Source organism: Simochromis diagramma, unplaced genomic scaffold (genome assembly GCF_900408965.1).
Source record: "Simochromis diagramma unplaced genomic scaffold, fSimDia1.1 OVJJ01000753.1, whole genome shotgun sequence".
In the NCBI taxonomy this organism is placed as follows: domain Eukaryota; kingdom Metazoa; phylum Chordata; class Actinopteri; order Cichliformes; family Cichlidae; genus Simochromis; species Simochromis diagramma.
Genome location: NW_024387523.1, coordinates 20754376 through 20782078, shown reverse-complemented (window position 1 = coordinate 20782078; position 27703 = coordinate 20754376). Strand labels below are relative to the sequence as shown.

The window sequence follows — 27703 nt, the reverse complement described above, 5'->3', positions numbered from 1 at the left end:
TGTTTGTTCATTCTCCCACCTACTAAACATCCAGCTGCACCACATGAGCCACTCACAGAGAAGAAGGTGGCGACTACCAGAAATCCTTCATAACATAAAATTGAATGCTTACAAGCTGTACCATATTACTGTGTCATGTGCAGAGGACTAAACTTACTAAAAAGTTAAGTCCCAGGCGTCTCTGGCTCTTAAATAGTTTTCATCGTACTTATCTGACAGACATTTCAGAATTTATATTTAAACAAATGTGACTTCTCCTTTGTGGAGTCCCTCAAGGCTCAGTCCTTGGACACCATTCTGTTTCCTATATATATGTTGTCTTTGGGTGATATACTTTACAGTTTTAAAGGAATTTCCTACCATTTCCTACCATCTCAACAGCTTCTCCTACCTCAGCTCATGTTTTTATGCTATCACTAATTGGAAGTGTTTAAATTTCCTCGAACTCAACTCTGATAAAACTGAGGCTTTTGTTCTCTATAAAGAATCTTGGTGTTATTTTTGACTGCTGTCTGAGTTTTGAAACTGGAAATTTGAGTGCGCACTTCAATTTTCTCTCGTCTTGACAAGACACATACTTGTCTTTTGTATTTCTCAGTCCTCTCTTGGTTGTTAACTGGTCCAGGATGCAGCATCTAGGCTGCCAACAGAAACTAGCCAGTAATCACAAATGTTTCTGTTATATTATCCTGGTTTGTTTCGGACCAACCAAGTGCTTGTTAGAAACAGGGGTGTTTTAGATTTAGTTATGTTATTTTGTGCTTAGTTAGGATTGGTGTTTGTTTTTGTTTCCCCCTATTGTGTGTAAATGGTTTGGCCAAACCACTACAAAGGTGACCCTCCTGTGTCTTTGTGTTTAGGTTAGGTTGCCAGTTAAGTTGTGTCTACTTTGTTTGTTTAAGCTTCTGGAAGTTATTTTTTTATTAGAGTTGTATTTAGTTGACCTCTTTTATGGGCCTACTAATTATATTTTGAACTTTGTCTTTCTGAACTTATTGTGGGGGTTAAAAAATTTTTTAAAAGCCCATTTCTGAAGACATGTTTCCTGTGTCCTCTATGCTTTTGCTGCTTGGTCCCTCACATGTGTCTAACCTAAAGCAAAACCATACCACCAAACATGAATGACTGAAGAATGGAAATCACCATCATCTTTTCATTGCAGTGTCCTTTTTTGCTTTCTTGTCATAGGAACCGGAAACAATGTCAAATAGCCAGTTAGGCTCTATGCAAAGCTGACCCCGGAACACCTCTAAATCTCAATAAAAAAGCACATAACCTTAAATATTCTTGCTAAGTATCTTTGTTTCTACTCATTTGTTTTCTAAAATGCACAAATTTGGAAGGCTAGTTTTTCCCCATGGTTTTAGTTTTTATAATAAATTAAGCTATTATTCTGCTTTAAGCAGTCCTGGAAGTGATATCAATAATCTCATCAGGAAGAAACTGAATGAGCATATTTCTCAATAGGTTAATATAATCCCTTTAACATGGACACTTACGGAAATAAAGTAAAACTTAAATATTTTAAGCACAGGCATGGTGATTTGGTTTGCATACAATTATCATTTATTTTCTCCTGCAGCTGAGATTTGCTCTGATCCTTGTCTGACCACCCAAGTACTTAAGACCTCTCTCTTCATAGTTTTAATTTTTAATTTTTTTAACCAAATACTTTGGGGGTTTTAGTTGCTTCCGGCTTAGAACCTTCTCTAAACTTTCTCTTAAAAGATAAATCAACAACATGTTGTAAATTTTGAGAAAATTTGATCACAAATGAGTTTGATAAACTTGCCTGCAGCTGTTTAATGAATATGTAACAATGAAACTCCCCGGACTGGATTTTGTTCTCGAAATGAAAAACTCTTCTTGGATTTTGGTAAAATGACTTCAAAGTTGGAGATGTTAAGCACTTACAAGAAGACAGAGGCTTTCAGAAGGAGGCTCATCATTTTTATTCAAGTGTGTTATGGCTTCACCCAGGCTGTTCAAACCCAGTGAGTCACCCACACCAAATCATGCACACACACTCACCAAAAAAAAAGGAAAGAAAGAAAAAAGAAAACATACAAATGTAAAATGTTATGTAAAATGTTCATTGCACTCTGAACAAATCTCAACGATCTCTTCTCTAAATGTTGAAAAGAGAGCCACACCAGAGAGCACTGTACAGACATCAGTTTCAAAATTGCAACAGAGGACGTCAGTGGCCTCAAACCACATGATTACCAGCAAGATGGGCTATAATCTCCTGTAAGGAATATGGTACATGGTATTTTTTTGTTCATCAGACCTACAGAAGAACCTATTGCAAAGGATATTTCACAAATAGAAGTTATGGAACACACTTTCTATTATTACACAGATAGTAGTGCAATTTGTGTCTCTTTGTCCCTGTCGTAGATAAACATGGCACTGTTGACAGAGAAATGGCCTGCACATACTGCCACATGCAGTAAGGAACACCTGGAAGCCAAGCATGGCCACATACGGGATGCCGTAAAAAGAAGCAGCAGCCAATGACCAACGGGAATCAAATCACCTCCGTATCGTATGACCCCACGTGGCAGAAGACAATATGCAGCCGTGTTTGTCTGGTGAGAGCAATGGCGTGTGCGGCTGTTTCTCCGTGCCGTCTGCATCTGTTACAGAGTAACATTCAGTCGAGGACCATCAGCGTGACATGTGACGTGGTGGTTGAAAAATCAGAGTAATATGAACGCATGTGGGAGGGGGATGAAAAACGATCTGACTTGCAGCTCATGAAGATTAAATGAGTTAATTTGTTTGCTTCTTCCATTCAAAAATAAAAAAAAATAAAATGATCCATTATGGCTGATACATTCCCCAGAAATGCTGCTTGGAAAGGTTTTACTGTGAAAGTGGAAGCAAAGCAGATGCCACTGATCACTTAGTGAGCGTAGATATTTGGTTAACCCTATCAGTGTTCTGGTAATGATAGATCTCGATAATGGTAACGATCATTCTGGTGTACTGCATTCTCAGAGTAACAGGTGAGAGGAGGAAGCACTGAAACGTCTCAACAACAAAGTCCAAAAAGAACAGTTGTTTTCTCTTCAGTGTACTCTTCAAGTACATTCAGATAACCTTGAGCTTTATTAAGGTTTCATATTATCAACAAATCCCCCAAAGAGATCAAAATCAATGACGCATACAGCTGTCTCACTATCTGACCTTATATATTTTTGTGACATTAAGCTGGAATTCCATCATCCGCTTCCTTGGTTGATTGGGATTATATGACTAAGTAAAATGGGGGAAAACAACAACAACCACAAAAAGAAAACGGGGGACTTGGAGTAAGAATCATGAATCATCATCACCCTAAGCTAAGTTTGTTTGTGCATTTTGGATGGCTGATTTTCTGGCCCTGCTCTTGTCTCAATGCTCTTTAGCTAGAAATCTATCTGCCAAGCATCAAACAGCAAGCAAAGTTCTTAACTAGCAGGTGATAACATCCAAGAAACCTTGGGAGCTGCATATTTATCTTGGGAAAGAGTAAATATTGTTCTTTTGTATAGATCAGTAGATCTATTGATCTATACATGACTCCAACTGTAATGTTAAACATGTTTACTGGAGAATCTTTCTCACAACATATCCTTTTTCATTGGTAATGTACAAAGATACTAAGTAGCTGTTAGCTTAAAACTGACGCTCCTGACTCTCAACATTGACTACGGGGTTTGTGTGTTTTAGCTTGCCTCTTATAGCTCAGTGACGCCTCATTGAGGCCACCCTAATTGAGACTAGGAAAAATAGGTGGTTACTCTGTGATTGTGTTTGTCAATCAATTGAAAGTAGTTGCAGCAACCAGCTGGTTACCTAACCTGTGTTAGCCTGGGGGCCACTTTCAGTTACAAGGCTATTTTGTATTTTGCAGTAAAATGACAATTTATCATTTTATCAGTTTATTTCCATATTATCACAAACAGATGTTGGTATGTAGTTACCAGCTTGACCCCATTCAATTGCAGACTGATAGCAACAAGAACAAGAGCTCCATGTTATTGCTGATAAATCAGGGTCGCTTTAAAGATGGCATCTCACTTCAAGTGGTCGCGGACTTGGTTGCACGCAGTCACAATAAATTTGTCATGTCACCATCTCTAACCACTGAGTGGCTGCAGCATTAGCTAATTGAAGTACCCACATGCTACCAAACATAGCTAAATATGGTTTTAAGTTGATAATGTCAGCTGATTCTTTCAAGTTCACAAAAAATTGCTGATGCAGCTTCGAAAATAGGCTGTGTCAGCTTTGCGTCAGTATTTACCCCTTAGCCGTAAAAGGCTTTTGGGGTATTGTCATTACCCTGCTGTGTGGGCGAGCAGATGGCGTGAACGCCTAAGTTTGTGAATGAGGTAAAAATTGATGCCATAGGTGTATTTACTAAAAAAAAATCTCAGCCGAATCTGAATCTCAGTGACCTTAACCCCAAAAGTCAGACGTCAAGTTTTCTGAAAATCTTGTGAATGCAACAACTTGATAGTAAGCTGATGTAGGATTCTGAAAACTGCTAGCACAGTTGTGTCTTCTAGGAGGCTGAGGGGAAGCATTGGCTATGGGTAGTGTTTTTAATTAATACTATAAGTTTTCTGTTGTTGTGGCCTGTTGTGGGTTATGTTGAACTTTCCATGTTATATCCTTTAAACCTGTCAAATAATCACACTCCTTGTGTTTCTTGCACCATCTGACTTCATTGTGGGAGGTTGTGGCAAAGCTCAGCAATTATCTCTGAAAGCACAGTGTTACTATTACTGAGGAGTAGCGACCCAGCATTATGAGAAGGATACCCAAGCTGCTATACACCAGAATAATCTTTTGAACCATTATGAGATGATTGTGTCTTTTAAAAGTTAGGAAGTGATTCAGTCTGCTTTGTCAATGAGTGAGTGCCTGACTCTGCGTGGTGGGGTTCAGATGTTGATTTCCTTATCATCATACGACTTATCAGGACTGAAATCTGTCTCTATGTAACCGCATCTGCTCTATTGTTAGCCCGAAGCCAGACTGCTATAGTCTAACAATAGATTTGGTAACGTACAAACAGATCTGCTGTTGAAATGTGCCCACTTTAACAGAAACACTGACTGCTGTTTCTTCAAGGCACATATGCTGATGTGTAAAAATACATATGCATCTCAGCCATGAAAAGGCTTTTTTTTTTATTCCAAAGATTGTTATCTAAATATGCTGTACAAAATGTTTAAAAGCCAGTAAAGTTCCAATAATGAAACAATGCTTTTAGGGCTTCTCTTAGACTCCATGCCTATGTTTGTCACGACTGAATAGGATCCATAGCTTTTTACCGTTTGCCCAAACAGAATGGCATTCACCTTGTGAGGCATGCTCAGCTACCCAGGAAATTAATAAAAGCCTGTTAAACACAAGGCTGCAGAGAATACTGAAGGTCACGCTTTAACTTGAAAGTTAAAGTGCAGAAGTTTTACCAGGTTTCTAGAAGTATTCATTGATTTTTACATGACATAACCTGCTATGGGAATAAAAAGGCTCCCAGGCCTGTGCAACTTAAAAAAAAATTCTCGCCATCCTGCTCCATACTTTACAAAGAATATACACTTAAATTTACATTTGCATGTTAAAATGCATTTTCAATCCTGACTAATTTACATGATGGAAATTTAAACACATGTGAATTGGACCTTAAAAACAGGCTGGTAATCAACATGAACATCCAGAGTTAATCAAGTATTTCTTAGCCTCATGGCAAGACACAGGCGTCAGGGAGATGATGTTTCTAAGTTGCATTTCTCTGAAAATTTCAAAATGAGAATTTGATATGTACATCGGTTTGTTTGGCCTGTGCGCTTGGACTTCTTGGATTGCATTCATCACCTACAGGAAATCAAGAAAAAGGGGGTTTCATTGAAAATTTAAATCTTTTTTTGAATTAAAAGTCATAAAGCGAGGTAAATAACTGCTGGGATTTATCAAAAGAAATGTTCATTATTTGGTAAATCATTCTTAATTGTTTGTAATTAACATAGTTATAATGGAAAAAATCGATCTGCCCATTCATTACATTGAAGTTCATGCACTTCCTCAGATCAGCCTTTCGACAACAAAAGAATCCTCCCTCTCCATTTTCTTCTACTGTTATTTTGCTGAGAGTGAAAGGATCATCCTGGTGTTATCAAGCTTGCCTTATTCACAATCTTGAGCTGTCCCCTCCTATTAATTCATTCTCACTATTCAGCTTTTCCCCCCTTGTTGGTGTGTTTATCACCCCGTGTTTCCCTAATGGCTCCAAAGTGTATCCAAATCTCAAGAGTTGTCAGTTCAGATCTGCATGCCTCCCCGTCACTGTTTGCACTCGGGCTCTCAGTCCTACGTGGTTACATTTGTGCAGGTTTCAGAAGCACGCTCAGGGTTAGCTGCTACAGGCATGCATCATGTACTATGCAGGCCTTTGGAGCATGCTCATATGTGTCTGTAATTAAACATACACTGCTTCTAAATTCAGATGGAGTAATTTAATTGCACTTATCAAAAATTCCACCCTCTGGGTCCGCTTACACTCATCAACATCACGGCACGGTAATGCCAGCTTCATTAATCTGACTTAATTTGTGATTTTCAAACATCCTATAAATGATCTTTTCTCAGCTTAACTCATAGACCCCCATCTTGATAGTTGTGACCGACATTTCCCATAATGCTCCAGTTTACTTGCCATTAAGAGACTGAAAATAAAAGCTGGCCATTACTTCCAAATATCGACAGGGGGTGCTGACTCCTCTGGTTGCAAAAAGGACTCTGTGAAGTTCACGTAAAAATGAACTTACTGCTGATTTATGATCTCAGTAAAGGTTGTCTTGAGCTTAGGATCTCAATAGTTTAACATGATCATTATTTTATCAAATGTGGTTTCATTTAGAGAAAAACAAATGATAAAGCAAGGTATACTTTGCACATTGCTGATGTCTGATTAAAAAAAAAGGGTGATGTCATCGTGAATTTTCCCATCTTCTATTTAGAGTCTATGATCTTATGGTGCTCATGAAGCTTTTCGAGGTATAGAAAAACAACCCTGCTGATGTCAGAGTGATGTTATTAGGGGTAACTTTTATTTTTATGTTTTAGCGTTAGAATTTGTAAAAAAAAAAAAGTCACCATTCGAGGTCAAATGAAAGATAGGTTTCATTATGGAAAACATAAGAGTCAGTTGTTTCCGGGTATTGAGCCATACGAGGGACTAAGAGTCTGAAATTGTGCTGCATCTTTAGTAAATTGAGCAATATTTTTTTAGAATCAGTTTTATGTGTGCCCTCCAAATGGCTGGAAGCCAAAGCACTGAATCATCAATTTGTTATACAGTTTGTGGCTGCACTGGATTGTTATCCATTAAGGCAACTCCTACTACAAAAACCTGCCTTTAAAAACATTTTTAACCATATTTGAATGCTAATTATCTGCGCAAAATCATGAATGCAGAGAGAAGCCTCTGCACTTTAACTGAACTCATATTTAGCATGAATGTCAGCGGGAGGGAAAAATCATTATCAGACTCTGGGTACGTTAGACCCCAAAAGTGGAAAATCTGTCTAAATGGAAAAGAACTGAGGGTTGATTTTTGTGTGTGTGTGTGAAAATAAAGCTTTTATGGCCAGATCTGATGTTTCTAGAACAGGAGGAAATATCAATAACAGCAGCATGATCCTTTCTGATCAAAGACAAACAGATGCCTTTCACACAAATGTTCTGGAAAAGAGACGCAAACAATGTCACAAAAACCATGGCATACTATTAAATGACAGCTAATGCACATGCTAATATTGGCAACAGTATTTTGGCTTGATGTGTTGTGAATCCGTTTAAATACATGATTGCTTATAGAAAACAATACCTGATGCTTTAAGTCACTTTAAATTCTCTGTCTGCAGTGAGGCAATGGAAACATACATAACGGTAAATGCTGCTTCAAGTTATGGTGAAACAACTCCCTTTGAAAAATAGCATTTCCCCCAGTGTGCATCATTTGGTATGTAACCAAAGGTTAATATATCAATTTCTGTAGTGTAAATCTGTAATAAGGAAAAGTCTTGCAGTTTGTGTTGTTTGGTTCTTAAATGGAGCAATCTCTTGAAAAAATAGACATCCATGCTTCATGCTTTGCATCCCCTTGTGTCCGCGCCTGCTGTTCTTGAATAGTTTCCCAAGAATACTTCGATTACATACAACCAAACTGGAGGGAAAAAGTGCTGAAATAAGATTTGGTAAAGGAGCAGCATTGGAAATGTTTGACCTTGTGTATAAAACTTATGGTCCTGTGGTTGTTGGGGTCTAGATAGATTTCCTTCTCCTCATGAGCTGGTGATTGTCTGTGAAGCTGTGAAGGCCTGGAGACACCGAGCTGATGGGCGAAGGGAAGAAGCTGTTTTTCAAGGTGCTGGGCGAGATCTCCTCGATCCTATAGGAAACCGAGTGAAAGTACTGGTTGGGGTTCAGCTGTGAGCTGAATGAGTTCTTGTGGGAAAAGGCACAGCCCAGGCCTCCCATCCCCGGACTAGGGCTGTCATGCGAGTGATAGTGCATACAGGAGCACACTGACTGCAGATCAGTCACTTCTGCGTGGTATGGCTCCCGTCGCCGCCGTGCCCGGTGCAGCGATTCATCTTGGATGTGGATGATCATGCTGTTCCGATTGCCGGCGAGTGAGGCCCGTTCCTCGGCATCCCGCCGCTCATCCTCACTATTCATAGTCAGGAAACGGAGCACCACTAGATTGAGGAAGGCCCCGATGACCGTAAGGCCCACCAGGATGTACATGAAGCTAAAGGCCACATAAAGGGGTTTCTTCTGGAGGGCCCGATTCTTTTGAAGGGCCACAAAGTCCCCAAAGCCAATAGTTGTTAATGTGATGAAGCAATAATAGTAAGACTGGAAGAAGCTCCAGTCCTCATAATGGGAGAATGCAGCGGCCCCGATGCACAACGTGCCAATGCAGGAGAAAAATCCCACCGTCACCATGTTCTCCATGGACACATCAGTGATGCGCATGCCGCAGCACTTCTTGATGCGTTTCAGAAGGTACTTGACAAAAGTGTTCATCCTCTCGCCCAGGCTTTGAAACATGACGAGAGTCAAAGGGATTCCCAGGACGGCGTAAAACATGCAAAAGGCCTTTCCTGCATCGGTCCCTGGCGCCGCGTGCCCGTAGCCTGAGAAGAGAGCAGAAAGACAGCAGAAATTAGTGATGCGGAAAGACGTCAAGTCCGGGCTGGTTTTGATGCCACCAGTGCTACTGTAACTGTATACTCAAAAAGCCCCAGATCAGCTTTTGTTGACAAACATGACCAAGCAAGAAATCTTCTAAAGAGTCTGCAAGCCGTGCCAAAAGAGGTATTGAATAGGCACATGCCACAGAAATGCGTCTGCTCATTAATCTTATTTGGGCTCAAAGATTATGGCAGGAGGGACGTCCAATTAGTCTGAAGTTTCCGGCGAGGTAAAACAGTTTGGAGGAAGGATTGGAAAAGAGTCATGGGGGAGCCAGTGAAGCTTTTAGCTTAATTAGACTTTATCTTTAGACCACAAGCTGCTGACTCACACACAAACAGACTATTGGAAATCAACCTGTGGGGCAAACAATAGGATTGATACACCATATTCAACTGGGTTTCTAAATGAAGTGTAATTGATTTTAAGTGCATGAATTGTAATTGAATGTTACTTCATAGATTGCAATATGAATGAAACTTGTAGAGCGTCATATTGATTATCTCTCCTCTAGCAAAGCCTTTAGCTGCAAGTATTAAACACCAAAGTCCTAGCCAAGATACACCCACCATCAGTTGGCATGTGTATCGCTTCAACAACTGACCTTCAAACAGAGACATAATATTTTTGGTGTACCGTATACATAAAAAAACATTTAATGTTCTGTGTTTTGAATTTGAATTGTGATTCTGTCTTTTCCCATATGCCCGTCCACCCACACAGGCATGTGTTTAGCTAAGGCTGAAAGCAAACTTGGCTGGATCAATCTGATTTGCAATCGAAGCATTTATATTTCCATATGCAATGTGTGTTCCTGACCTGAGGTTTCATTAGTGGACTTTAAAGAAATGCATTAAGCAAGATTTCAAATGTTGCCTTATCCTATGGCAGAGTTTAAGTGGTTGAATTTTTTTTTTTTTCCAAACTGCACTGTCATTATTTTTGCGCGTAATATGAAAGGAGCCGAGTGCACTTAAGAAATTAGAATTAAATTATCACTAAACAGCAACCTCCCATGCTATACAAAACAGCCAGTATGGTGCTGAAAGTTGAAGTTCTTCAAACTGAGGCTAACTCCAAAAGGGAGCTAATGACAACCGATCCCTCTGGCAAAATGATCACTTTTACACCAGAAATAAACAGGTTCACAGCAAATATTCTTGGTTTCAAATGCCAATTGATAAGACCACTGCTGGTGGTAAATTTTTTAATATGTCATTCTTTAATTATTTATTCAGTTATGCTTTATCAAGCGTTAGCATGTTTTAAGCCTATTCTAAGCCTAGCCTATCTTTGCTAGCTAAAATTAGCATTGCATTTATTAATACAGTGAGTTTATGAAAACACCTTGCTAACCTAGCTGATTAGTTTGATTTATGGTTCTCAACCAATCAATAGCTCTCATTGGATTTATGTATCTTTTGGGGTTTTTTTTTTAGTTTATTATTTTGGTTTTATTGTTAGCATACTCTAGCTTCAACCGCTCTTTTATGTGGCTTTTTTGGGTACAATCTAAAAAATTTCACAGCAAGTGGGTTGGCAAAGTGGAGCACTGAGCCATACAAATTAATAAATAAATAAATTAAATAATTAATAAGAAGATGAAGACCAAAATGTGAGAAAAAGCGATGTGGATACTAGCAAAACAATGCAACGGTAAATAAATCCAAACATGCAAACAAGCAGATATTTGCCAATCTGTTCCACAGCCACAAGTGCTCCTGCCTTACAACAAAAAACAAAACACAAACTTGATTACACAGGTTTAAGTTTGCTTTAAATAATCTAAAATAATATATAACCACTCAACCCACTAATATGTTATACACATCAAATTTCCCCGCTTGAGATTAAAACCAGAAATCCTGCATATTCGTCTTGTCTGATTACACTTACATGACACACTTACAGTATGTGTCATTTGACTTAAGCAGCTTGAAGCAGTGATAGATCTTCTTGATGATACAATAAAAGTAATAGCAATCGACGCGAGGATTAGTATCCACATCAGCTTTGTCGGTATCTGCGACAAAAGAGCAATTACAGATCATATCTGGTGCCAAGCACTGGCATTAAAGTGGCTGTCTAATTTTTCACAGAGACGTCTGAGATCTGCTGCTTGTTCATTAATGAGAGAGTAAACTAAAGTCGGGGGAAAATCAAACCCTTTTCCCATAACTAAACAAAATAATATATACATTAATCTTGATTTTTCAATTCGCCCCGAGCCTGATTCAACTCCGATAATCAAACTCATACAGTGCAAAAGTGTTGGCTCCCCACACGATATGCAGCAGGATGTACTATAATGTTGCAGCACAACAACAGACCACACCTAAACATAACCTTACTGCAGAGAGCCCAGACCAGCCATGCTTCTTCTTTCAAAATAAAGTACTGCTTACAATAAATTTCACTTTAAGAATGTGTGTTACTGACTATTGTGAAACTCACAGGAAACAGACAACAGCCTCTCACTTTATGACAGCTTAAATTGTTTTAACAGGTCAAATCGATTTAATCCCCCTCCCAACTTAAATGGGATTAATAATGAAACGGAAGTGGGGGCAGTATTGTTAGTTAAATAAAAGTCCAGTATTTCGAATTTCCGTCTTTAAAAGGATTTGAGCTTCCTGAGTAAAATCTAGAAGCAGGAAACTTGGGTAAAAACACTGAGCGTAGGTGTTTGTTTTGCATTGCAGCACAGCTTATTTGAAAATTCTTTCCGTGAAGTTGGAAGTGTGTGCATAAAGTGTTGCTGCAAATGAGCCGACTGAATCTGTTGAACAATGAGCAGTGATTACTTTAAATATGGACTACAAAAAGATACGTTTAAAAAAAGGAAAATAAATTTTACTGCAGACTTATTTCGACACAGGTATAGTATTAATGCAAATATATATCATGCAGATCTGCAACTGCTTAATCATGTGATTATATACATATACATATACATATATTATTTACTAATTATTGCAGGAGAAAAAATATTTTTCAGGGTTAATGTCATGTGGAAAATATAGCAAAAACATGCCTGTGGCATCTCAAAAGTCTTAGGCAACTCTAATTACATCTCAGGACAGATTTGTATACCCAGCCATCTGTCTTTTTCCAATCTTGCTCAAAATTAGCAAATTAATTGATATTGATTCTTATTGCTTAAATTTGTTCTCAGCGAGTAATTAGGACGTAATGAATTACAGCAGCAGCTGTGAAGAAGTGACAGCTTTCATTTGATTACAACTCGACAGAGTATGTATATTACCACAAACGTCGTCCACAGATGATCTTTCAGCATTATGGGCTGCACTCGAAGACATTATGCCAACTAAAAACTACTTCTGTTCAGTCATTTGAGCTTCCTGTCACAGACTTGTTGAAGTGTGATAGGTATTGGTTCAACTTCTGCCAACAAGGCTCGTGTGGATTCTCCTTTTTTTATTATTTAAATCTGGACAGATAAGCACCTAAATGTCAGTCTGATGGTGAAAGCAATGTACTATTAAAAACGTGGACCTGTTAGTGATAAGACTAATGATATTAAAAGGGAAAAAAAGCAAAAAGCAATAAAATCATATCCACAGTGATGTCCTGTCAGTCGGAGCTCTCGTTGCTCCAGCATTCATTAGTGTCCTTGTATTTCCAAGGCAATAAACAGAAGATTAACAGGGCTTTACAGGGATTCAGAGAGATGACCTACAGACCTACAGAGTGGATATTAACTTGTAAAAGTAATCATCTCTGACATTTATTGTATCAAATAATATCCACTTGGGTGCCGTCTATCTTGGACTGATAAGACGATACATCCAGGAAAGCTTATCATTTTTCCAGTTTGTCCCTGCTGCGTAACTCCTGACACACACGAAAACCATTTCCAAGCTCGAAAAAAAAAAGTTGTGAAATGTCGGATAAACTATCCAACTGTCTTAAAGTATTTCTTTGATGTTGCTGATGGGCTGTGTGGAGTCCGTGACAGCATTGCACTGTGTAATCTGTTTGTCCTGTTATAATGACTCTATTATCTCTCGTTGTCTTGGGAACAGACATATTTGCTCTGCCACGCTGAGCCTGTGCCATGCACAGGTGCTTTGTGCTCATGTGTGCACAGGTGAATGCATGTGTTTGTGCGCAGCACAGCAGAAAGTGAATCGTACTTTAATGAATGATAAAAGCATAGGACAGGAGCCCGGTCACGCTAATATTAAACATTAAGACGTGTTATGAAAAAGGAGGGTTGTGTTTCTGCAGGACTTCTCAAGGGGAGGAAGACGAGACTGGAGCTGCAGCAGGCGGGATTTGTTTGTAAAACACACCGGCCTTATCAGCCTGGAGCACAAAGTGACTCTGAAACGTAGACGAACTCACAATCCATTCAGTGAGATGCTGCATATTTGCAAAATGTTGATTTGATATGACTCATTAAAATATCTTTGAGAAATTATCTCCTAGACAGGAATCCGTTAAAACGTTTTAAAATTTCAGGGTTGCAATAACCTATGTAGCAGCTGATTGCATCGCTTTAGTAACAGGAGCACACTTTCTATTTTAAAGCATTTCCATAAACAGGGTACACGAGGAACATCTGCTAACATGTAAAAAGAAGAACAAAGAAGCTCAGTATTCTGTGTGTGATCTTAGCGTCTCTCCTAGAATATTTCAGTATGAACACGTTTTCTGTATCACTGCACATCTGTTGACTCAGTCTTGAAATGTTTGAACAAACCTCAGTGGGAAGTTTGATAACACGACGACACAAAAGTGCCTCCTGAAAGTCGCGTCAGTGTCGTCTGGAGTGGGAGGAGGTAAAAGCTGCAGATCAGTGCGCTTTCATGTTACATCCTTTTTCTACAACCAAGCCACGATGAAATTAGTCTGCGAATCACCAGCCATGCTATCGTCTCTGTGAGCCTTTGCTGTCAGGGTGCTGATGTTCAGCAGGTGTACTGTTCGACATCTTAGTTCAGTTTTGCTAATTAACGCCACAGCGCTTTTCTCATGGGGGGGAAATGTAATTAGATTTGCAGATACTGGTCCATAAAGCAACAAGCAAATTAAAAATTCCCACAATAAAGAAATAATACAGAACTTTAATGTGTGTACCAAGTGCCGTGGCACTACGGTGCATTTCCATCCATGTTTCACAGTATGCATCGAGGCAGCGTGTTAGTGTACATTTCAAGTGGCTTTTTATCTGAAATTAAAGGAGTTGTTGAGAGTGCTGATCAAATCACACTGGCTTGTCAAACAGCAAACCTGGTGCTAAATAACATGAAGTGTCAGAAACCACATCTTTGCTTACGCTTGACATTTCATTGTATACATTGTTTTTCAGAGAAGGCATTGCATATTACTGCATTTTGCATCTTTTACAAGAGCAAATCTGCCTCCAGCCCAAACCTTTTACCAGTTTAAAACATTTGAAATGAGTGACTATTATCGGTGACAAATAATATATAAAATATACATGATCTTGAAAATACAACCTTCTACTCAAAGGTTCTATTTGGCCCTAATCTCCTCACTGTAACCTTCAAAACTTCAGTTTGAGTTTAGAAATCACACAGCCTGTCTTTAAAAAAAAAGGTTTTCTAAGTTATCTTTTTGATACAACCTAAAGTTAGGACCGGTGACCCTGAAGAGCACTTCAATTATGCCACTATAGGCATCACAATGCACACAGCATCTCTCTTCTATGCTCTCTGCATATTTACACTCTAAAAACTGCATGCTGTTAGCGTTGTGTGTCTCTGTAATGTAAGTCTGCCTCTCTCTGCCCCTGGAATTGGATGTGCTAACAAAATGCCAACTGTTTTACTCTTGCTTCATAAGGATGTTTGGTTTTCTCTCTATAAAATCTTCGTCTGAGACTGTTGAAGTAAGTTAGTGCTATATAAGGAAAAAAACATTAATAACTAAATCATATTTGCACACTTTCCTCTAGATTTTAAGGTTCAATATCAGGAGCCAAAACAAAAAAAATGTTTTTCAAATTTTACTGTTTATTCAAGCTAAATAAAAGCATATAATGCTTTCTGACAGGTTGCATTCTGTAAATGTCATGTAAATCAGCAGCATAGCAGTACTAAGGTTTAGCACTAATATAAAAGGTCAAGGAGTCTAGAAAAGCACTACACAAATACCAGCTCATTTCCTAGTGTGAATGAATAGAAATCAGTAATGACATCAGTACATAACTTACAAAGGTGCATATTTGCACCCCTGCATTAGGGTACAGAAGTAGTCTGATCTTCATAAGGTACAAATCATCCCAATATATGCAGTGATCTAGATGACAATAAAACATATTATTGGGAGTATGTTAGTATGACTCAATCATCTACCAAAACAGTGTTTTTCATTTTCATTCAGTTTCACAACAAATATGAGACAGATACAAAGATGTATATCACTGCATTAAATATATACACAAAAGAGTTGCGTATAACCCTTTAAAAAAATGTAAATGTATTTTGAAACAATCTCAAAATTCAATCTATAAGCGAACAAATGTATCACACCCCCTATTGCTCAGCACACTCACCTCCAAACTGCTTCTTATGTTTTACACACTTCTGAATATACCAAAGCAGCTTTCGTGATAAATTTGGATGACTCAACCTTTGTTTGGATCCAATCCACTTTACTATGACTTCTTTTGAATGTCTGCCCACACCCACAATGTGAATCCATAGGTCTCTGTGAGTGTGAGTCATTGTTGCTTAAACTCGAAACTGACACAGCTGGCTGCCTAAATCCAATTATTATATCATTCTATTATTACAATTCTTCCTGTATGGGAAGAAAAGGGACCATCCCACAGTCGTAGACTGGCTTAATGAATTAACCACCAACCTACACCCTGAAAGAATTGTCAGTCTCTGATCTGCTCGTGAGTCAAACATAATCCCTCAAATAACACAAATCTGGAAAGTGTTTGTCAGGAGCATTAAATATTCATGGGTAAAAAATAAAATATCAGAGTTAAAGTTTATAGAAAATATTCTTAGGATAACTTAAAAAGAATAACATTTTGACAGAGGACAACAGTCCCAAAACTGTATTTTAACTGTGATGCTTAAACCCTGGCAGCTGCTTGGAAATTGATCAGTTAAAAGATCCCAAGAGGTCACTGAAACGTTTGAGGAGTTTTAAAATGTATTATGGCCTTCACAGTCACATGAAGACCTATAGGAAAGTTTAGATTCAAGTGTTTAACAGCAGTGTGCACCACATTAAGGCTCTTTCTATACTCATTATACTCATTATACATCTCTTACATATTCCAATATGTAAAAGGGCATATCATTTACAGTGTTGGCCAAGTTACTTGAAAAAGTAATTAGTTACTAATTACTGATTACTTCTCCAAAAAAGTAATCCTGTTACTTTACTGATTACTTCTTTTCAAAAGTAATCGGTTACTTAGTTACTTTTTAAAAACATGACACACAACCTGTCATAAAGTAATAGACCCGTCATCCCAACTCTACTTTTTCTGCATAATCCATCATTTAAAATTGAATCAAATGGAAAGCCTCTTTTTAAAAATTGTTTTATTAGTTTTAATCTTTTAGCTTTATGCACATTGCATTAAGCAAACATTAAATTCTAATAACTGTCTTTGACTTGAAGAAATTTGTTTAACATTTAAACCTATTTTCTGCATATTCCAGCATATAAAATAATGTTTTGTGTTTACACGCTTTCAAATAGATGCAAGTAAAACACAGCAGAAAATAAATAAAATAAAAGATTCAGCGGCACTAAGTCGCTCTTAAATCTCTTGTCACCTGTTTAGCAGGAGTGGGGCGGGTGGAGCTTTGCCCGGAACAGCAGCGGTCATGTCAGTGGGAGGATCCGGGGGTTTCTCTGTGAATTTCACATTCCCGTGGCAGCGTGCTAGGTTTAATTTTTCGCTGTAGAAAGAAGTTTTCTTCCCACGCAGAGTCTACAGCGGACACTAATGTTTTTGTCACTTTTTTAAACTCAAAGTAATGTCAGTACATCCATGCTTTAAGTGCTGCACAGTCATACTCTCTCCTGCACTCCATATTATCCATTGTTGATCTGCACACTTCTGTTGCTGCCACGGGCGTTGCACGTGCTTACGTCATTGTCATGAGACACTCTCACAAAATCACGCCGGTTTAGTAACGCAGTAATGCAGCATACTTACAGGAAAGTAACAGTAATCTAATTACTTTTTTGCATAGTAATCCCTTACATTACTCGTTACTTGAAAAAAGTATGCGTTACTGTAACGCGTTACTGCCCATCTCTGATCATTTATGTATAGAAAATATAAGGGAGTTCTCCAAGAGAACCAAGGTTACAATGTAACCATGTATTATGTCATATTGTACATATAGTACAACAACTAAAGTAGTTACAAACTTTGTTAGTGCTGTTCTGGTTTATCAGACATTTTTTACTTTATCCTCTTCCACGTAAACCAGATCACTGCTGACTCATCAAAGGTACGGCTAGGGCCAGGGTTTGGTAATGTCCGCCATTTTCAATGGAGATATTCCCTGTTTGGAACATCCAATAGGAACATTTTTCAACAGAAAAACTGCATGCCAAAATGTAAGAGACTTTATTCATAACATGAACTTTCTGAAAACGTGAGCATTTAAAACATAAAACAAAACCTAAACTTCACCCTAGATGTGCTACGTGATGGATATTAGGAAGTTAAACGACCACCTGCTGCGTCGGTAAACAAGGCTGATGAATCAAAACCATAACAGTGCAACAAAGCAGTTTCATTTTTATTCTATTGTATTCTCTACCTACATTTTATATGTTACAGTTTGAAATCTGATTTTGCATCACATTGGAAATGAGGGCATGTATTTTTGACTGGAACGAGAGAATAAATTATAATGGCAAAAAACAACAATAATTAGAGCTAGAAAGTTATTTTCTAATCATATGATTGTCTATGCAAAGAGACTGCTGTGAATGAGCAGCTATTTCTCTATAGGTTGTCTTTCATTTTCACACAAAGCTGGTTATATAACATGTATCATCCATAATTCATAACACTATCAAGGTAGTCCCTCGTTAGTATTCACATACAAGATGGATAGTAACTCTACAAGTGTCAAGCAGTTGCTTAAACCAACTGCCTTTTGGTCATTTGATCCCGAGGTTAATCTGCCTCACATTATTTCAGGTGCCCTGGTGGCATTAATTGCTACAGGCCATGGCATTTTAATGAAGGTCAAGAAGAGCAGAGAGCGCAGAGGTGAGAACACCTTGTTCAGCTCTCTGCCTGAGTCTCCACCACGTCACCAACAAGAGCTTAATGTGTCTGGGAAGTGGAAACACCATGGTTACCTGCTACAGGCAGGGAACCTTTCATTATCAGTGCTTTTTGAAACACAAGTCTCCCTACAATTCCACTTTGTTATGGTACCATAATGGTTATGGTCTTTCAGCTGCGAGTCAGCTTAACTCTGTTGTTAAGGAAAAAAAATGTCAAATGTAGAATTGTACACTGACAAAGAGGCAATTCCACTGATATCAGAGATGCCTGCCAGCCATGTAGAAAGATCGCATTTACATTTTAAGTGTTTTGTCCAATGCTCTTATTCAGAAACTTTCCGTGAGTGCAGTATGACAGAGCAGAAAACATATAGACTGAAATTACATTCACATTAAAGTCAGGAACCAATATTTTTTGTAAAACAGTGCTTGTTTTGCCTCTTGCAATGACCAGTGTACATAACAAATTTATGAAGCATCATGTTATATGTAAAAGAAAAGAAAAAGCAGCTAACATCAACTATCACGACAAGCAAGGGTGCTACATGGCTTACAGAAAGTTAAACTTCGAGGCAGGGAACATTTAGAACATCCTGTTCTCAAGTCCTGATAAGGATTTCAAGAAATTGGAAGTTACAAAGGTGGAGATTTACTATCAGCTCTAAAGAAAACTTTCCTAAAAGCATTTGACCACCGTCTTCAAATCATATGAAGCAGGGTCTTAGGCTATGTAGCAGAAGACGTGTCACATGGAAACCTCCTGGTGGTGTTTATGCTGGACCTCTTTTTTATTTGAGAGTTCTACACAGAACCTTCTGATGGCTGTAGTAATCACAATGAGGAAGAAAGGTGATTTAAGTGACTCTGACTATGGTGAGTGGTTCTCATGCCAGAGGGGTTGGTCTGAATATTTCAGAAACTGCTGATCTACTGGGATCTTCCCACACAACCATCTAGGATTCATACAGAATGGTCCAAAATAATGTGAGCAGTGACCAGCAGTTCTCTGGGTGAAAATCCTCCGCTGGTGTCAGAGGTAAAAGAATAGAGAGAGGAAAGCAACAGAAACTCAAATAACCACTTGTTACAACCACGACATGTCCAACCTAGAACCAGGCAAGGCTACGGCTGCAAAAGGCCCACTGGGTGCCACTGCTGATGACTAAGAGTGGGAAACTTAGGCAAAGATTGTGGCTCAAGACTTGGAAGTTCGCCTCGTAATTGGAAGGTTGCCGGTTTGAGCCCTGGCTCGGACAGTCTCGTTCATTGTGTCCTTGGGCAAGACACTTCACCCGTTGCCTACTGGTGGTGGTCAGAGGGCCCGGTGGCGCCAGTGTTTGGCAGCCTCGCCTCTGTCAGTGCGCCCCAGGCTGTGGCTACAATATAGCTTGCCATCACCATGTGTGAATGGGTGGATGACTGGATGTGTAAAGCGCTTTGGGGTCCTGAAAGCGCTATACAAATACAGGCCATTTACCATTTAATTAACTAACCATTATTGGACCATAGAAGAAGAAAAACATTGCATGGTCTGCTGAGTCTTAATTTCTGCTGCAACATTCAGATCATAGGGACCAAGTTTGGCATAAAAAAACAAAAATGCTTAAATCTAATCTGAATGAACAGTGAGGCTGGTGGTGGTGCTGTAATGGCGTGGGGGATATTTTGTTGGTACACTTTAGACACTTGAACATGACACTAACTTCACTATACTCAAAACTCAAATGATCTGTCCAATGACCAGATTTCAAAGCGCTTTGAGTGTTCAGGTAGAGTAAAAAAGCGCTATATAATAACTAGTCCATTTACCAGATTTCAATCCATTCCTTTTCATTATTTGAACATTACAGCAACCTCTAGTAGACAAGTTCCTGTTTGTGAATGACACCTTCCAAATTTCACTTAGTCATTTAGATCTATTTGTTATGGTCCAGACAGGCATGTGTTTTCTTTTTGGGGGGTTTCCCCGCTTTTGCTCCCTCTCTCTTGTTCACAGGTGGAGATGTGGGCTGGTGTTCCTTCAGGCTCTCTGCAGGCGAAGCTGCTTTCTATTGGGAGTTCCTTCCACATCTGTGTTGCACTGTCTTCACCTCCAGATATGTAAGAAGTGACCGTGCGTTACTGCCCTCTGCGAAATTGTTGTCACCAATATAGTGGTAATTTATAGAGGCGGGTGGATCGAGCTAAATATCGATAGCATCGATACAAACGCTGGTGTTGGTATCAGGTCGATACTAGTGAGATAGGTTTGATACTTTTTAACTTTTTTATAAGTTCAGGATGTAGCTCAAGGAATTGTGTTAATTTTTTTTTGGATGAGAGGAATGAAAAAATGTACCTCAAACATGCACTATGAAATGTCTTTGCCTTGACTGTCACGTCTATTTTATTTATAGTCTATAGCACATTTAATCAACAGAAGTTGACCCAAAGTGTTTTAGAGACAGACACATTCACGCTCCAGGTCTAAAGAAACCCCAAAACAAAATGAAAAGCTGAAAATGTGCTTTGTTGTGTTAACTAATTACTGTGGAAAGTAAAAATCACAATGATTTAGTGGTCATAAAATGCATTCAGAATTAGCAAACTGATGAGTCATCTCGTATGTACACACTGCTCTCCCCTACATAAGCTGCCTTTATAAGTTAAAAGTATCAGTATCAGCCATACTGACCCTGTATTTACTTGGTATCATATCAATAAGAGTATCGCACAGTATTAATTAGGCCTTCCGTGTTCTTAGTGTTCGTGCTTTTTGTTCATTTAAATCCTTTTCTGCTCTAGCATCATCTCCTATTTCAGCTCCGCTGTACTTTGACTCATATTTTCTTCACGGAGTCATCTGTGCAGTTGAATTGTTTTTTCTAAAACTGACTGCCAATCAAGAAAACTGCTACAGACCTGCCTGCGCGCTCCACCAAGTCATCAACTCTGCCTCCAACACCCACCTCACTGACAACAGCCCCTCCAAATCAGCAGTTCCAAGAAATGTCAAGTGAGCCACTCTTTTTTTGAGCTACCCTTTGGATTACTTTCAAACCCACCTTGGCCTCTATTGAGTCTATCTCTCGTCTCCTGCCCCACTGCCATAATGAACTCACCCTCCTGAGTCATTAACCTGTTTTTTGATCCAGCTTCTCTTCTGTTCAATAAATGGTTTAAAGCGCTAGTCAGCAGTCTGACTATGTTATTGGGTCCAGATAACACTTAAATATGACAGAATAATCTGGCCAGCCTCCGGACCCTGCAGACGCATTCCTTCTATTAGGTCTACATGACCAGATTTTGGCTTCCCTGGTTGAAAAAATATGTCCCACTCACCAAAGCCTACACCAAATGTTTAACACAGTTCAATACATAAATGCTAAGACCCCTCAAATGCCCCCTCACTTTGCCGCAGTCCTCCATACACAAACACACATACCACCCACAATGGTAGACCGAAAGAGCTAATCAAGAGCTCAAGGCGGCACTGCGTCTCTCTTGGAGCTCCCCTTTAGCCTGGGTTCAATACCCTCACAGAACATTAACTTCCTTGTCCCATCACATCACCTTTTGAAACCTCAGTAGGTTATTAGCCTACACTATTCCCATCCAAGAAAAATAAATAATGTCACAGGCAACCATCTTTGCTGTTGCTGCCATATCTGGAAACACCAAAGCAGCTCTTCTCAGAACCATGGAGCACAACTGTCATCTGGCTGACAGGAGGACGACCCCAGCCCCCCAATATAAGCCAGGTCAAAGAGTTTGGCCGTCTTCCAAAGATATCCCTCTGAATTGCAGAAAGAAAGAAATTATTGGACTATTTGAGACTGACAGTCTGCAGTTTGCCTAAAACTCTCAGCGCCAATGAAAATCCATGCTAACATTCACAAATAAAACCACTCCTTTCCATCCCATCTCTGTCCAGTTTGTTCTCAAATTTGAACAAAAATGAATTTGGGACAATTGTTGCCATTGTTTAAAGCACAGGTGTCGAACTCCAGGCAGATTGTCCTGCAGATTTTAGATGTGTCCTTGATCCAACACAGCTGATTTAAATGGCCAAATGACCTCCTCAACATGTCTTGAAGTTCTCCAGAGGCCTGGTAATGTACTAATCATTTGATTTAGGTGTGCTGACCCAGGGTGAAATCTAAAACCTGCAGGACACCGGCCCTCGAGGCCTGGAGTTCGACACCCCTGGTTTAAAGAATCCATTTGGGCTGTTGCTATAAATGTGACAGTGAACTCTGTCTTGGTCATATTTTGATGGCCCAGCCACCTTGACCGGTACTGTAATTATTCCTTGAATTTTTCTGTCACCCTGCTTCTAATACAATCCATTATTCCCTCATGTAAATGTGTCTCAGTTTGCTGAGAGAATAATGTGTAACACACATGAATACAACACCCCAAACAAATGTGACTTTTTGGAAAAGCAACATTAGAAATCGCCTCATTAAAAATAGATTGCAATAAGGGATTTCGAGCACCAGTCGACTGCGATATTACTTCAGTTACTTCATCATATCAAAACCTCACATTGCCTGCATTCTCACTGAAGCATTTCTTGTCAGGAAAAGTTCTCAAGGTCAGAGAAACTGTTCCACTGCCTGCACCAGTATTTACTGATAAATAAAAAGAAATTAATTCTGTATGTGAATTGTTATTCCCCTTGTGTTTGCCAAAATGAAAATCTGAAATTAGCTGAATTAAGAGCAGTAAGCAGTCTATTGCACAACTTACACTAAGTCACATTTGTAGTCCCTGAATCTTCTGTTAGCTCTGAGTTCAGTATTTTCTTAGGGGTGGGGTAGATACTATATAAAAGAGAGAGCGTGAGCTTTAAGCATAGCAGCCTGAATGCTAAAGGTAGATGCAAACTGGGTATGTAATCCATCATATAAGTAAGTCTTTGTATGTCTGCGAAGACTGTAATTCTCTACGTGACACTAGCAACAAAGGATGCAGCTCCATTCATTGCATGAATGGTTAAACACTTTTTTTTGTGAAACAGTCTCCTCATGAGCATGTCGCCTGATGGAACCGAGCAGCCGCGCAGGATTCAGCAATAAGCACAACAAACAACCCCCTGAGGTGAGAAAGAACAGAAGCCAACAGACACGTGTATACCAAAAGAACAAGGTTAGAGATCATCAAGTATGGTAATGAGAAAGTAGACACAGGAAAAGTGGAAGTACTGTGCAAAAGTATTGAGCACCATTCATTTCTTTATATTTTGCTTGGAAAATGGGAAATTGATGCAGTGATTTACTGAAATGTTCAAACATAAGATTGAAACTCTGTATTGTATAAGATATTTTCCAGATAGTTTGTTCCTAATTCCATCAATTTTTACAAGATCGCAAACACTACTGATTGAAATGCAGTGACAAATCATGAGAGAGTGTTTTACAGATGTCGGCAGATGTTCACTACACCGCGTTCCAAATTATTATGCAAATTGTGTTTAAGTGTCATAAAGATTAATAAGTTGTTTTTCAATTAAACCCATCGATGGAATTGTGTCTCAGGACTCTATGTATCACTGAAATCAATCTCGGACACCTATGATCACTAGTTTGCCAGGTGAGCCCAATTAAAGGAAAAACTACTAAAGAAGGATGTTCCACATTATTAAGCAGACCACCATTTTCAAGCAATATAGGAAGGAAAAGCGTGCAATAGTTGAATGCCTTGGACACGTAATGAAAACCTTAGATATTTCACGAAAATTTAAGCGTGATCACCATAATGTTAGGAGATTTGTGGCTGAGTCAGAGCTCACATGAGTTCGTGCAGATAAAGGCACAATGAGGAAGGTTTCTGCCAGACAAATACATCAGATTAAGAGAGCAGCTGCTAAAAGGCCATTACAAAGCAGCAAACACGTATTTGAAGCTGCTGGTGCCTCTGGAGCCCTGCGAACATCAAGGTGTAGGATCCTCCAGAGACTTGCAGTTGTGCATAAACCTTCTATTTGGCCACCCCTAACAAATGCTCACAAGCAGAAACGGCTGCAGTGGGCCCAAAACTACATGAAGACTAATTTTCAAACAGTCTTCTTCACTGATGTGTGCAGTGCAACCGTGGATGGTACAGATGGACGAAGTGGTGGATGGTTGGTGGACGGCCACCATGTCCCAACAAGGCTGCGTCGTCAGCAAGGAGGTGGTGGAGTCATGTTTTGGGCTGAAATCACGGGGAGAGAGCTGGTCGGCCCCTTTAGGGTCCCTGAAGGTGTGAAAATGACCTCTGCAAAGTATGTGGAGTTTCTGACTGACCACTTTCTTCTATGGTAAAAAGAGAAGAACCGTGCCTTCTGCAACACAACCATCTTCATGCAAGACAATGCACCATCTCATGCTACAAGGAATACCTCTGCATCATTGGCTGCTATCGGCATAAAAGGAGAGGAACTCATGGTGTGGTCCCCGTTCTTCCCTGACTTCTGTCCTGTTGAGAACCTTTGGAGCATCCTCAAGGAAAGAAATATGAGGGTGGGGGGCTGTTCACATCGAAACAGCAGCTCTGGGAGGCTATTCTGACATCCTGCAAAGACATTCAAGCAGAAACTTTCCAAAAACTTACAAGTTCCATGGATGCAAGAATTGTAAAACTGCTATCAAATAAGGGGTCCTATGTTCACATGTAACTTGACCTGCTAAGATGTTTTTGATTGAAAGTGAAATTGATCTACTAATGCTGCAACTTCAACAAATGACAATTTTCAATTCTCTACAACCTATAAAATCTTTTGAAATTCTGTGCGTAATAATTTGGAACAGTGCATTTTAAGTAAAAAACTTAAAATGCACTGTTTTACCCCTGTTTCCCTTCCTTAATATCCACCCCTCCACCGGCAGTAGATCACAGGTGTCGAACTCCAGGCCTCGAGGGCTGGTGTCCTACAGGTTTTAGATGTGTCCTTGATCCAACACAGCTGATTTAAATAACCTCCTTAACATGTCTTGTAGTTCTCCAGAGGCCTGGGTGACCCAGGGTGATATCTAAAACCTGCAGGACACCGGCCCTCGAGGCCTGGAGTTCAACACCCCTGCAGTAAAATGGATGAACTCAAGGGCCAGAACTATCTATCAAGTCCTGTGCCAGGTGTTTGCTGAATTTTTTCCCCCATATCTCAACTCTCCTATTTCTCCAATTTCACAACTTTCAAATTCAATGGCAGTTTTCTCAATTCTTTAAGGCCACACAACATTCCATGCCGAGATAAGACAAATGCATTAGTTCATGAACTGCTTTTTAATCGTTGCTGCAAAAGCACAATGTTTACCAACACTGGTCTTGTTTTAAGTGGATGCTGTTTGATGGGGTCTGATTAATTTCCTTTAATATGCCCTCTTCTTGATATCTATGCAGACGTTTCCTGCAACAGTATTTTGCCCGTACCATCTATTCCAGGTCAGCCACAATCTGTCCATCTGGCCACATTGATACTGTTGCAGGTTGCTCAGATTGATCTGCAGCCTGCAGGATGTAACCAGCAACCACAGAGCTAACACTAACAAAAGTCAAAAAATCAGATAAAAAAAAACCAAAACAAAATATCAGTTATGGTGTGCAATTTCAAGTTCTGGCTGAATTATTTATTGCTGTTTCCTTTGTTGTGATTTGTTGTTCTCTGTGTGTTGTTTGCAATGTCCCAGCTGAACTGCTGCTGAGGCAAAATATGCCAACTGTCACAGGTTTGCGGTCCACGGTAAATCCTGCTTTAAACAGAGTACATTAGCTCGGCATCTCTGGATATAAGTAATTCTAATATAATCTTTCTTTCTTCATCAGGGAGATGATTCTTACTGTGTTTATTGTGGACCTCTGATATTGATACACTTACATGTAAGAAGTCATTTTCTTGATTACCGCAGTGATAGGTTTTAACAGCAAAGCATCTAAGATAAATAAGAGGTGCTGCCTATACTCAGATTCACATCTACAGTTCTCTGTTTACCTTCTTGACATCCAGACACACACATACTTCCAGAAAGTAGACTCAGAGGAAAACCTATCTCCTGAAAACTACTAATCAACAATGAGTCACCCAACATCTTATCAAATAGTTATTGCTGCATCACTCTTTCTTTGGGCTTTTTTTTTTCCATCTTCAGCTTTAAGCACAGTGCTGAGTGATTTCAGTGATAAAACATCTCAAGAGAGATGAGTACTAACAAAGGTGACTCATGCTTCTGAAACCTTTGGGGCAAATCATGATTCCATAACTCATCTGAAACAGTATTTCATAAATTTTCTTCTTTTTTAAATGCACTCTTTCAAGTCTCCCATGTCTGTGTCTGTCTGTGCACAAACTACTACTGTCTATAGTACAGAGAGGTTATATAAGACTGTATTATCTATAACAACGTGTGATTATATCTATATCACAGGATATTTTTACTATATATATTGATATGCATAAACTAAAAAGAATTGATTGGATACATTTTACACAAATTTTAGCAACTAAGATGCAATTGTTATAAATTTTAGAGCCAATACAACATGATGGATGTAGCTACTGTGTTACACTGTGTTAGTAAATTTGTGGACCCAGATGCAGGACGTGTGAATCTGGAGCTGGCTTTAAAATTTTAAACACAAGGTGATTACAAAGTCCAGAAAACCAGAGAATAAACAAACACATGCCTGGGAATCCAAGGTTTCCAGAAATCATTAAATGTAAGAATACAATATTTGGAAACAGACTGCTTAAAGGGACATTCAACAATGGAGGAGACTGCAACAATATATACAAAAGATAACGAGGGAAGTGGAAACCAATGGGGAACACAGCTGCAGACAAGTGACATGGAAGTAAAACTCAACACACAGAGACTAATGATTGCCAAAAGAAAAAAAGGAAAGATGCACAGATGAACAGGAAAACAGGTGAAAGACACAAAGAGACAAGACTGAAGGAACAGAATGGGAACACGAAAGGGAACTAATAAACCTCAAGTGATATATAACTAAGCTAACAACAAAAGGCAAAAAATCCATTAAAATTAAGGAAATGATTCTGAAATTGTTTCACAATTTGTAGGTGCAGTTTTTTGCACATTGATGAACGTCTGCCTCTCTAAGATGCTGTTTGTAGACCCAGTGTTACTGACCCGATGCCAGTCAACCTAATTAGTTGCAAAATGTTCCTCTGAAATCTTTTTTTTTT

General features: G+C 39.2%; 1 protein-coding gene across 1 annotated transcript in view; it reads right to left on the bottom strand.

Moving 5' to 3' along the window:
* Nucleotides 1-427: 427 nt before the first annotated feature.
* kcnk9 (potassium channel, subfamily K, member 9) overlaps nt 428-27703 on the bottom strand; it is a 53478-nt gene continuing 26202 nt past the window's right edge. Inside the window, exon 2 of the mRNA XM_040021488.1 lies at nt 428-9203. Coding sequence (XP_039877422.1) covers nt 8326-9203 — 878 coding nt within the window. The 3' untranslated portion in view covers nt 428-8325. The remainder of the gene's footprint in view (nt 9204-27703) is intronic.